Consider the following 14,293-nt stretch of genomic DNA (forward strand, 5'->3'; position numbering starts at 1 on the left):
ATTAAGTCATGTTAAATTAACTTGCATACAATTTAATTTTGTTTCCTTCTTGAAAAAACTAGTTTTTTGACTTATGCTTTGCCTTGGATCATATATTTTTTTGGCAAACCATCTTTTCAAATGTGTTTTTTTTTATATAATTATAATTATAATTGTAAATAAATAAAAAAGCATATGCACACTTTTAATTAAATACATTGAGAACCATATTAAATACAAAAAGAAAAGAAAAAAACAAATTGTTAACACTACAGGTAAACTAATTTTTTTCTAATATAAAAGAATTAACATGCAGGTGTTAATATGTTTTTTTACATCAACTAAAAAATATAACTATAAATTAAAAAGTTGATATTTATATATAATAAAATATAATAAAGATCATATACATTAATAAAATATATAAAATCTCAAGTTAATTTTTACCATACATAGCAAAAAAATAAAATAATATTGTAATTAGTACAATGAAACAACTACTTGCTACAATAAAACAACTTTTCCTTAGTCTGTGTAATAAAAGTATATTGAGATATTGAGTATCATTCAGCTGAAATATTGAGTATATTTCATTTAATCAAGGCTGAGGGAACAAAAACATAGACAAATTGTAGCTACAAAATATCAGATGAGAGGTTGAGGATAAAGGTACTGCTTAAAATAAGACTACAAAAAATCGCAGAGTAGACTCAGGTAGGTTATGAAGAATAAGAAAAAAGTATAATTTTGGGAGAAAAATGCGAAACACAAATTATACGATGTGCCGCACTGCCTACATTGGAATGATGCTTAAAACAACTTCAGAAAAACCACCATCTTCGCTGCCTCCTCTGCAAAAAATAAATAGGTAATAAGTTGCAAACATTACAGGAGCACCATGATAAGCATGAACAGTGACTTGTAAAAGTTTCACGTGCAACTACGGTACCCAGTGCTTTTAGGAAGTGAAAATGTGCTTATGGGTAATAATATACATAAGGTTCCTGAAAGCCATGTTTCCCCCCTGGATCTCTAGCATGCGATTATACATAAACAAAATGTAAAAGTTTTCCTTGAAAAATACAGCTAAAGACCCTACTCTATTAACCACTTTGAGTGTCGATGGTATTAAGAAATAGCTTTAATATCCATCTTTCTGCCACAAATGCATGTGCATACAAGGCATCTTCCAGATTATTTAGCTTAAAGCAAGTTACAATTGGGAATCATCCTAGATAGAAATAATAACTAAGAAGACAATCATAAATCCTCATTTTGTGTAAAACAAAGGTCCGTTTCTCTATGCCAGCAGAAGAGAATTACAGAGAGAGGACTTCGCTTCAGAATTTATTAGAAGATCTTTCAAATAAAGTCAAAGGGAAAGGGAAAGAAGGGTGGAAACCTTTTTATCCTGCTTCTGTGATTGTATTAGGATAGGACGGGGAAGGGCACCATTGCTGATGTTTTGAATGTATGGCCGCACCTTCTCCTCCAACATTTCATTCAACTGCAAATCAATTGTATAGGATGTTGATGACTAATGGCATTTATTAGATAACAAAGTAAACAAAGGTGGCATCAAACAAACTGTGATGGATTGGTAAAGCTATTCTCAGGGAGTATATAATTGCACAGGCAGACATGCATATAAATTTCTTTAAGGAATTGCAGAAAAGCATCCAGAGAGTTTGCCACGCATCCAGGCGAAAAGTTCACATTTTCTCCTTTCCTTCAAGTTATGCTTCAAAGTATTTTTCATTGGTCAAATACGAATGCAAAGGGGCTGGGTTTTTTGCCCTGGGCCAGGGGTGAGGTGAAGGTCATAATAGAACATTGCCCTACCGGCAAGAAAGAGATGAATTAGTTGACATCTAAACTTGCATTCTTCAGGCGTACATTCTGAGATTTCTAGAGTATTTTAACTGTCATGGGACTGCAAGTCCCTTGTTCGATTTTTTTAACTTCTGCACTCGTTTTGGAGGGTTCTTTCTCCTATGACTAATTTTTTTAAAGTCTTGTTTTCTCTTCTCTCTTTCAAAATAAATAAATAAATGTTCCCTTTTCTCTTGAAAAAACATTTGTAGTCTTGAACATTAGACTTGGGAAATAAATCTAAATAAAGCAGCCAAAAACAATCCCTTTGTGCCAAGCTTCTTTTATAACAGGGAAAAGGAAATTCTCCAAAAAAGAGAGTACACACAATTCGTGAAAAAACAAGTTCCTTTCTAAAACAAGAATGATGACATGGCAGCTTCAGTTAAGAGAGAGTACCCCCGGCCATAATTAGACGGCTTTATCCATATATTTTTTTTATCATAAATTTCTCATGAATTAATGGCCCAAGAGAACGTTTTGGATTTCATTTATCTTACTGAGTTATTTTCTCAAACAACTTTTCTCACCTAAAACCACAGTATTTCAAAATGGTTTAACTTCTAAATACTTATTAACCTTCACACATATTATGCATCATTATTGCATGGTCGTCCACCTAGCATGTTGGTGAAAAAATAAAAAAGCAACCAGAATGGTACATATGTAGAGAGAGTGTATGTGTGTGCTTGCGCTGTACATACAAATTTTGCATGTAATATACACAGGTTTGGAGAAAAATGAGACAAGTTAAACTGTAGGAGTAGAGGCAGCTTTACCAACCTTTTCTTGACGCCATTTAGTTTCCCATTGTGAATCCAAAATTTTATCAGCAATTTCTCTCTGTGCATTAAAAAGAACAGTCATCTCATAGAACTTTTCTGGTTTTTTGAGATCCTCCTCGCTCCATGATGATGCATTTAGTGGAAGGTCCAGATCCTGCCAATGCATCATGATTAGCTCAATCACCATTCAAAATGAAACAAGACACTCCAAAATGAAACAAGACACTCCATATGCATCGCATCTCTGAAGCATGCAAAGGTATTAACTGCCAAAATACCCTTTTCTTTTCCCTTTCAGTTCAAATTCATATTCAAAGAGTACACATGGATTAACATCTGTGTAAATTGACAAATTCAAAAGAGGTGTTCACATGCCAAATGAAGTAATGCTTGAAGTCGAGAAGGGGACATGATTCAAGGCATTTAGAAATTGAGTTTGTCTCCAGAAATAGAGCAAGCTGAATAAAATTGAGTGTATTAGTCTATGGTGAGATCATATGATACCTATCAAGTCGAAGGGGATATTTTGTGGGAAATTTGTAAGGGCAGTTACGCCAAGCCAAAATGAGAATGTTGATATAGATGATAGAACAGACATTCTACAAAAAGAAAAGATACAGAAAGGTCATTTAAGATGATTCAGCCATGTTCCACACAAACCTTTAGCTGTGCTAGGAGAAAGGTAGTATTATGTGTGTTTGGTATTGTGGTGAAGGCTTTTCAAAAGTGTTTTTCAATTTAAAACGCAGCAAAATGATGTTTTTTCAGAATGTTTTTTACTTTTGACATCAACACATCAAAACCATCGAAAATCACCTACAAAAACATCAATTTAATGTTTTTTTAGGCTAAAAGCAATTTGAAAAGCAGAAGCTACTGCAGTGCCAAACGAGCACTAAGCAAAAAGTGAAAGAGGTGAAAGAATGACCAGAAATGACTTGGGTTGAAGCTGGCTACACTCAAGTAGAAGGGATAAAAAGGTTAGGATAGAGAGACAATCAAATGACAAATTGAAGTTTTAAGAAGGAATCTGATTTCTAAAAGGCTGGTTGAAAAATAGGTCCTAACCTCCAAGACCAGGTGGAATGTAGGATAGCAAATCATGTAACCAATCCCAAATAATTTGGAATTAAGTTTAGTTGAGTTGATTTGATTAATAAGATTTGAAACTATAATCTGAATCATGCCCATTCCAACAATTTGTACTTTGATCAAAGATTCAATTGTACTTTGTCAATGCCACCATGAATATGCTTGATCAAGACCCAATCTGTACCACTAAGTTCTTCAAGTACCTCAAAACAAGGACTAAAGGAAACTGTGCTTGCCTTGGGGCTCCATTTTCAACTATGGAGCAGTCACTTTTTTTTTTTATGGATGATGATTGAGTTACCCTCAATCAGTGAAAAAAGAAATCTATTGAAGGGTTGTATATGTAATTGTCAATGCTTTAGATACTAATTGAATCTTTTTTTCTCTCCCTATTGAAATAATATGTTGGAATGTGAACATGCATTGAAGTTTGCAACCATAGGTTACAATGAATACTCACACCCCAATTTTGTGGCCGAGGTGGTGGATCAAGTTTCATGACCTCTGCCTCCAGTGTCTTCTTAGCTTTGTAGTATGGGACATTTTTCACAACAACAGGATCATCCCTGGCACGAACAGGATCTATGGAGATCAGGGCCTGCGAATGATCAATGAACTCAAATACAGTTTTGGCAAAACAATGAACTATATGCAATTCCACCAAGTACATATTTAAACTCGAAAGAGTTGAAATAAAATGAAAAAACAAAAGCTTGACACATTGTAGGTTTTGTAATTTGTGTGTATGCACAATGCCAACATTTTAGATGACAAATACTAATTCTTCCCCTGGATGAACACTCGGTATACTTTCTAATGCAGAGATTCAACTTCCAGGCTTTGACCTCAAACCTAATCAATCATTATGTGGATACCAGATAGATAAATGATCAGGGCAGGTTGGCTATTTAATCCATTCAAAAATTATTTAAGCTACTAGCAACGGAAGTAGTCAGTAGATTACTGCAAGTTTTACTTCTCAATATGGTTGCTAGTTTTGTTGCTTCAGGCTTGAACATTAACGAGTTGTGGAGTTAATGACTGAATACCAGAGCAAGGTGTAAACAGAACAGCTTGGCAGGCAATTCTATGAATTTGCACCATTAAGGACACCCTATACTAGAATGCCAATGAACCTCGCTCAGCTTTAAGCTTATAAGTTTGTGCCCCACCATGGAGAACCACAAAATTGGGAAGTAGCAAAACCAGTTGAAATTGCTTCTAGATGGATTGACTAAAATAAGGTGGCCACAGCACAGAATAAATACAACAATAGCAATCTTTTCAGTTTACAAGGAAACCCAGATAGGTGAGTATGGCAAGCACACGGAGAGGATTGGAAGCAAAGAATTTGACTATATGCTCTTGTTTTCCTCTTAAATGCACCAAATAATCTCATAAAGAAGATCACATGTTTAATGTGCCAATGAAGTTCATGATTAGATTCTTTTAAAGTAAGAAGATAGTCTTACTTCCTGCAAGTGCTCCCAACCAGGATTTCGCTTGGCTACCATATCTCGTAGTTGATCATACCTCATTGATTCCTAAACTCAACACAGAAAACCAAACCATTAAAAGAATGAACTGTGACAATCAAGCTTTGAAAAACTCCTACAAATGTAACAGGCCTGCCAGTTTGACTTCCAGTCCTAAAAGAACTTCAATATCTTGGAATGGAATAGGATAATTTTTTTCTTAGATTCGGATTCTTTTTTAAAAAATAAAAAAGTGAAAAGTGTAGAAATAACTAGCTAAAAGACTGCATATAGGGATGCAAATTAGTCACTTCTTTGTTTAGCAAGTATTGTTCAATGAATATATGATACGCATGTCATTCAATGAAAATGAGGAAATGAAATAGAAAACAACACCAACCAACAGATGAGACAGAGGAAGCAAAATGGACTAGGAACCTTGTATTGCCACCAAATTTTCTGTTTGACATCACCATCATAGTTGAAGCCACCCATAATCTCAGGAAAGGAAAACAACCAAAAAGCAGCAATGCTGGGGTCTCTCATGCTATCAACTATATGCTGAAACAGCAAAGGGTCAAAATTATATTATTTTCTAACATGATAAATTGAAATCAAATATACATGCCTCCACTTCAAAAATCATGCTATCCCCTAATTTATCAGATAAAAAATCATAACGATCACTCTCCAATGGATATCTAAACACCAAACATGAGCAGACTCCCACATAAAAAGCAGTAGATCAGAAAAGAAAAGGAATATAAGTAAACCATGAAGATGGAAAGGTATCTCATTAATTATGATTCTAGGGCTAACCATGACCATTCTGCAAACCCATAATTGATCCTATACGCATCTGAAGAAGACAATAAATGTTCTCAATTGCTTGTAAATCATAATGGGTATCATAGTCCAATTCATGCAAGACTATGTATGAAGTCAAAGGATGACTAGTTTGTTCATGATAATATTAAAGTACTTCATTGAGATGACGATGAGAAATTAACATGGCTTATATTTTTCTAGCAATTTAACACAATAAATAAATGGGCAATTAAATGGCTTGTTTTCTAATTATGATGACTGGTTTCCAGCGGGCTAATTAAAGTAATAATGCTACAAGACTCTCTAAATCTTAGGCTAGAGGCAAAGAAACTTCAAAAACTTCAAGGTGTCATTATACTAGCCTCATAGGGATACTCCATCTTTCTCAGGACATTGTAGGCTTGCCATGGGGGCTCCATTATCTGCAGAAAGACAAACCATACAAGGATGGATAATTTCATTAATTGAATAATAAAGTAAATCACACAGGGTAATCCAATAAGAACCAGTGACTAGATTTTTCAAACACATAAACAGTATAGACCACGTCTGAATAATCTGAATGCAAAGTCATAATTTACTATCTGTTGCGGCTATTATTTTGTTTTATCAGCAATGGTGCAACCAAATAATTGGCCAAATACACTTACCCTGAAATCATCAACTCTCAATGTTCAGTTATCTTAATGACATTTTGTTTACTATAATTCTGTTGTTGAATATTATTTGGTGGCCAACCATTCAGATTCATCTGGGATTATCAATCTTCTCTCTTTTTTTTTCAAGAAATTCCATTCGATCTAAATGGATCACAAAATCACTACACCAGAAAACAGCTATTTCACTACAGCATAATGCCATTCAACTCCACGATGGAACACAGCTTTGATATGTCAAGCTTTTGGTTCAGGACTTTTAACTCTAGAACAATCAAAGACTTAAATTTTTAAGGTAGTTGCACTGCCATGCATAGCAGCATAAGATGTCCGTTATAAGGATTGTTTCCTTTCAATGCCAACCATGTTGTTGGTGAAAACTTAGCAGATCTCATTGAAAGTCTGGAGCTACTTGATTGTATTCAAATTAAAGTCATAAACAAAAACCAAGCATCAGCAAATTCACCACAAAAAAAAAAGACTTACATCATCTGCAGAGATCCTGACTTGTAATTTGTTTTTGCATTCAGGGCAGCTCATTACACCCTGCAACATCAATAAATATTGCACCCAAAGATCATAATGTACTTCTGTCATGTACAGAAAAATGGTCCAGCTTGTGCTCAAAGGTAGGACCAATATGTGCCATGGACACCACACAAAGATAGGTCACAAGAATGGTAAAATGCGTATTTTATCGAACTATATCAAAAGGGGCTACATTGTAAGGTGAAGATGAGCATTTCAAACCAAAATTGATTACAACCAGAGAGAATCTGGTTCAAACTACCAATATCAATAATAATATACGGGGATGGTGAGAACATTTTAGAAACTTGGATAGGCATGCTTGGCGATATAAGTCTTACTGTTCCATCACAAGTTGGACAGTCTTTAGATGGCAAAGGCATGTTAAGATCCATGGAGGAGGGAAGGTGCACCAGCTCAGCCCGGTTGTCAGCAATGGCATCTGCAATGCATTCAGCTGTAGCCTTCTCACCACTGCAAAAGTATCCATAGAAGATGGGGGAAAAAAAACACAAAGGGGATATGATCAATTCAAGAGCACTACACTTTCAGTTACAGAGCTCATTGGAAAAGAGTAAATTATGCTTTAATGGTAATGATACCAATCAAAAAGAGCTTTTGCTACAAGCATATTTTCTTTGTAAGCATAAAATAATCGCTGTAACATTGGTGAAGAGGCAACTGTGAAGAACAGAACTATAGAAAATAAGAAGCCCACTGTGTTTCTCAAAATAGGATTCTAGGAACTAGGAAAGGAACTCTGAGAATATCCTACATTGCATGTATGAAGTGACAGCTCTCAAGCACCAAAACTGCAACTTGTTGGTTGCAAACTTGAGATATTTTACCGTAAATTAGATAATGGTATTTGAAAACTAAGAAATATGCAGCTTAAATCAGGTAAAAGTAACCAGCTGGCCCTAGTCTATCCAACAAAGCTCAACATATTTGGTCTAGGTAACTGCTCTCCATTCTCAAACCAACAATCTATTGACTGTAAACCTGATGCATTTACCATTAATACAAAACAACAGTCCTTGAGAACTAAAACAATTTAATTCCAAGTTCCAACCAGGTTAAAAACTCCAGCTGACCACATATTTTAAAACTATGCCCAACAAGCATTTACAGTTTGTCATGAAACAAGATAAAAACAATCTAGCAAGTAGCAAGTCATGTGTTCAGCTATAGTGATAGAAAATTCATAACTAGAGTAATGCCAATTTATTAGAGTGGACTGTAGTGCTGCTACATACATGCACTATAGCAGTTTTCAAATTACAGGTTTTATGTAGCCTCCTGTAAAAGGTTTTGATGCAAGTTTAATCAAATATTGCTCAGTCTGTATTTTCTCTGCACCACAAGATTTTATTTTGGTGAGCTTTACCCCATTAACTACCTTCTCAAGGTGTAATTTTTAACTTGATAATGAACCTTCCCTGCTCCTTTGCACATATTACATCGTAATGCCTGCCATCCATTGCAAGTCTGACAATTCCTGCAAGCACAAGCCAATCAAATAAACAACACACCAATTTTAATAAGACATGTTTTTCTACCACTTTTCGAGGAGACTGGATTGATTATAAATAGTAAGCCATATTAGATACAACTTCATCCTTCTTTTGATTCAAAAAATTTCATAATTTTTTAGTTCTTTTTATTTTTATATATATATATATAGGAGTAATTTTCAGTCCTTTGAAACAGTATGCTGCACTGCTTCCAGTGAAAAAAAGGGGGGCACTCCCACTCTCAGCACAAGTTACAACAAGACCATAATAATGAAGAAATAAGACACCTAAGGAATCTTAAGAACAAAGTTCAGTGATTCATGGGAAGAATATTTTCACCACCTAGTCAAAAATACATTTGTGCAGTAAACTGATAAAAAATGCCAAGCTCACATATTTCAGCTTGGGTGTCCCTAAAACTCCCACATGAACAATTTGATATATACGTTATTATGAACAATAAGGAAAGAAAACTAGATATGATGCACTATCACACTTTTTAGTCAAAGTTTACACAGTTCCGCTAATTAATATAAGTTGCATCTTTAAGTTTTCCAGAAAGAAAGCTCATCATCAAACTTCTTGAGGCCTTCTATAACAATAGTTCGATTATCATGTGAAGGACATCACAACCAAGACAAGGCTATTAGAATACAAGAATGATATAACGATTCAGAATGTCAATAATGGGAAAAATCTATCCACAGTTGTGCATCATATTTAATTCATTCTGGCAAGTTGAAAGGGAAAATTTGCATGCACAAGCATCTAGTGTATCATTTAGATGACAAACAAGGGAACCCACTCTGCAAGATAGAAATATTAAAAATATAAGTTCTAAGGCTGCTTTGGTAAAAGCTGTTCCCAAAGCATCAGATGTTTTAAATTAGATTGAATAAAAAAATTTAACTTATTGCATCACAAAATCATAATTTAGCAGCGAGAAGGATATTCAACTGCATAGATGCAGAAAGCAGTGTCCAAAGCTCTATAAATTACAACAGATAGCATAATACTATCATGAAAAGTGCTATCAAACTGGAATTGAACAAATTATTGACACAAGCAAGGGTCAGTACCTTTGACATATCACTTTCTTTCCCATCTCCAAGGCAATATCATAGGTCCCCAAAGTAGCAATAGCCTGCAAAGAAGATAAGAAAACTAGTGTTCACCCAAAATGACCAGTAAGGTAGCAAAAAAGGGAAGGAGATTGTAAGAAAGTGTGCCTACTCGGCAAACACAAATAATTACATATAAAGCAATGATCACTAGGATGTTGTTCCCAACCATATATGACTTTAAAAAATGCTTGCATTTTATCCACACATGAAGTGAAAGAAATAGATGGTGTAGGTTTTGTCCTGCCATCAGAACCTCTTTAACGAAAAGCAAATTGCACAAAGATACATTGTTCCAGAAAAACGTTGCAGTTTCAGGGAGGAGTCATTATTAGCACTTTAACCAAATGATCCAAAATGCCAATAAATCATCATCAAAGCTTAAACCACCAATATGAAATCCTAAAGTACAAATTCAACTTGAGACAAATAGAACAAAAACCAGGTATCCCATTTAAGCCAAGGAGAAATGCAACTCAATAAAACTAAAACAACCCCGCAAGATTTAAACTTGGACATACGTTGTTCATGAAAGGAAAAAAAAAAAAACCAAAACCACCCACAAACTCAATCTACCACTAAACATACTGAACTTGCAAGCAATTATAGTATTCAACTTCCAAAACAAAATTATACAAAAATGAAAAATAACCTGAGAAGCAATTGAGCAAACAACAAAATTACCTCAAAACCAGCAACCAAATCCTTAAATGCTCACCCTAACACAGTACCTACTTACGAATTATGAAGTTTTCATTTATATTAACATTATTAACCAGGGAAACGAGAATACCCATTTAAGTAAACGAGTAGTTTAATGAAAAATAACAAAGTTAAATGAAAAATAACCAATAAAGTCCCTAACTTTGCAAAACCCAACACAGTGTACATGACATAAATGGCACAAAATAATAAAAGACTGATAAAGCTTGAGAATGTATACAAAGATAGAAGCATAGGAGAGCTTGGAGACGAGTTCAGGGACACCAAAACCACGAGGAGCAGAGCCCACAATGTCAAAGGCGAGAGTGAAAGGAGACAAGACAAGTTTTATTGGGAACTCAAAAATGTCAATCAATTGTTGTCCATATCGAGCAGTGAAGAGCTTGTATTGCAAGTCAGCGAATTGCTTCGCACTCTTTATCAGACGGTCTGTTCCTCTTGACATGGCTAAGGTGGATAGACAGAGGATAAAGTATGGAAATGGAAATGTATTTGTGGGTTCGCTATATATGCTGCCTAGCCTGCATTGCTGGAGTAGGAGGTTCAAAGCCAATGGATTAACCGAACCAAACCGAGTTGGTAGGATTTTGTAAATGAGCAACTTTTTCAATAAAAATTAAAGTTGAGATATCAATATATGAAAATTTAATAAGTTTAGAGCTTTTTGCATTTTAAAAAAAGTGTTTGAAAAAAAAATGTTTTAATATGTTAATATTAAAAAATATATATATATATTATTTGATTTATTTTAAAACTAAAAATATTTTAATAAAAAAATAATTATCATAATATTAAACGAGCTCTTAGACACTTACTTATTATTATCATTTTTTAGTCAATAAATAAATTGGTTTAATTTGGGGAAAAAAAGACTAAGTCAAAGATACAAACACTATACTCAAACTCAAAATCTTAAAAATCCAAACTTTTGGTCTAAGAATAAAGGTGTTTTTTAGCATAATAAAGAAAATAAAAAAATTATATAATATAGAAAATATTTAGAAAAATAACACAATTTAGCAAGTCGCATATCACATCTACAACTCACCAAAAAACTAATCTGATAGTTTTTTCAGCCTCTCAACTACTTGCCATAAAAAATCAACTCAACAATCAACAATTTTAATTACAAAACATAATTTACAATTCAACACCCTATACAATTAAAAAATCAACACATTTCTCAATTCACAATTCAATAAAATTAATAATTCAAAATTTTAAATTAAACTCAAATGAAAAATCACTCAATATTTTATTAAATTTAAAATAAATTCATAATTTTATAGCATTAAAACATATAATATAATTACTTCTAAAAATCATCTTAACTCATGTATAGGTCTGGAGTGCTTATAAACAAGTCTGCAACACCCTAACTCACCCAACTCAAGGACAGATTTGTAGCGCTCATGGAGTGGTCGGCACCTAAATTACCCAGCTTGTAAACCTAGATCGTTTGTGAATGGACCTACCTCCCCGACTACATGTCCTTGTTAATGAAAAGTGATCTCATCATTCACTAAGGCCACTTTGAGGCACTTAACCTCCCAACTTTACCATTATGTCTTTCATAATTGCCAACATCACTCCATGAATGAGAAATGAGTCATTTTTTATAATAGTGGTTTTGCAAAACCAATGGGTTTTTGAGATCCCAAACGAATCTTACATTTAGTTAAACCCTCACATAAATACCATATACATACCTTGAATACATTGCAATTATGCCTAAGTTTTAGTTGAACATTACACTTAATACTGCAATGAATTCTTGATATGCCATACTTAACTACAATAATACATTCAAACTTGTTTATGAGTTTTTATCCAATATCCAAGTCATCACTCGATACACCTTAATTCTTATGACTCAAAGCCAGTCATTACATATGGTTTAGGCATACTCACTCACATCTTTAAATTTAGAAGCGATAAATCTCATAAATTGGTTTAGTCGATCAATTAACTCATTGTCCTCATCTTCCTCAATTTTGTCAATATGATGCCATCTTCGTCATCACTTGGTTCAGATTCTTCATAACAATATAAAGCAAATGTAATACCCAATCATGCTTTCTTATCTACAATTTCTTGTGTCAATGTTAGGTTTATTATATAAACACCTACACTAAAAGGATTAATTTCTCGTAATGCTTATATGGTTCTTTGAGTGTAACTTGGCATCTAAATGAATTTCATACTAGAAGAGTTTCCTTGACTAGATCTAATATTCAAGTGAAGCTCTAAATTTGCAATTGATTATAGTTGGCAAACCTAAATATTGAATTCACGCTTATGTTATTACAAATAGGTACACAAATATAACGAGTTAGAAGCATCCTCCAATTAATTTTGACTTCAATTTTCAACATATTCCATTTAATAAAATCATATAACATTCTAGACAGCTCGATAAGAGAATTATCTAATGTAGCAATTAGAAACTCATTACTTCCATTATTGCAAGTGATACAATTATTAGTATTGACAATAGTGTAATGGGGACACCGAACCCGAAATATTACTTATGCACGCGAATGATCATAGATGATGGAGGATAGCCCAAACAATTGAGAGATTGAGCTTTAACTTATGTTTTGGGTTTAATTTAATGAACTTTTAAATGAGTTTTATTAATTTGGCTTTATTTTTTGGGTTTGATTTAATTATTGTTAGATATTTTATTTAGTGAGCCATAAGCCCAATTGCTTATTCTAATTAGGGTTTTAGTATTAATACCCTACTTTTTTAAATGTTAAGGGACTTTTGATAATTAATGAAAATTTACAGATTTTGAATATCTCCAATCCCCTTTCTTCTTTTTTTTAGCTTCTTTCTTTCTTTAAAGCTTCTTTCTTTTCTTGCTTTAATTCATGTTATTTATTGTCCCGCATCATAGTGACACCATAAAAACATAGTATTACAATATTATGAGATATTATGTTAAACAACATAATAAAAATCAAGCCTAATTTATCAAAATCACAAATTAATCGAAGTATATAATTTTGATAAAAATTTGTTCAACGAAACCCTAAACAGTAACATAATTGACAAAAACCCAAATCCATCAATTTTCTCCATAAATAAAGAACTTATCAACTCAATTGATGTATTTCATAGCTAATTAACATAATTTATACCAAACTCAATAAAATTCTAAATTAACCTAAAAAACTCTAACCCTAACCATAACGTAATCGACAAAAACTCAAATTTATTATTTTTCTCTATAAATAATGAAATTATCAATTTAATAATGTATTTCATAAATAATTAACATAATTCAAGAAAATCAGTAATTTAACCAAAAAAACTCAAACTCTAATTCACAATCGACAACAACTTAAATTCATCAATTTTTTTCATAAATAGCAAAATCAATAACTCAAATTATTTATTTTATATCTAATTAATATAATTTAAACCTAATTTATAAGAACCCTAAATCATCCTAAGAAACCCTAATTCTAAACCTTAAAATAATCAAAATCAATAATTAGCACAAGCCTCATGACATTAATACGAGGGGAGTGTTTAATATACCTCTAATATAATCTTTGAGCAAGACATTTCCATTGGATAAACCTTATTGTTTGATCCTCAAGTAAGGAAAAGCATAAGACCAATTCACTTTACTTTTCAATTAACCAACTAATAGCTCTAAATAATCAAATTAAAAAAAAAAAAAGCGAAGAGATGTTTTGAACCTTGCTT

The 14,293-nt window shown here is 33.1% G+C and overlaps 1 protein-coding gene across 1 annotated transcript; it reads right to left on the reverse strand.

Annotated features, from left to right (window-relative positions):
• Positions 1-545: 545 nt before the first annotated feature.
• Positions 546-11,123, reverse strand: LOC118038187 (uncharacterized). Its single transcript, XM_035044506.2, has 12 exons — positions 10,794-11,123; positions 9,809-9,873; positions 8,615-8,713; positions 7,557-7,689; positions 7,174-7,233; positions 6,394-6,453; positions 5,642-5,764; positions 5,201-5,272; positions 4,189-4,326; positions 2,635-2,790; positions 1,382-1,486; positions 546-830 (listed from the first exon to the last, which is right to left on the reverse strand). The coding sequence occupies exons 1-12, from the start codon at positions 11,016-11,018 to the stop codon at positions 801-803; spliced, it is 1,266 nt and encodes a 421-aa protein (XP_034900397.1). The 5' UTR covers positions 11,019-11,123; the 3' UTR covers positions 546-800.
• Between the last annotated feature and the right edge of the window lie 3,170 nt (positions 11,124-14,293).

This window comes from Populus alba, chromosome 1 (genome assembly GCF_005239225.2).
Source record: "Populus alba chromosome 1, ASM523922v2, whole genome shotgun sequence".
NCBI classification, from domain to species: domain Eukaryota; kingdom Viridiplantae; phylum Streptophyta; class Magnoliopsida; order Malpighiales; family Salicaceae; genus Populus; species Populus alba.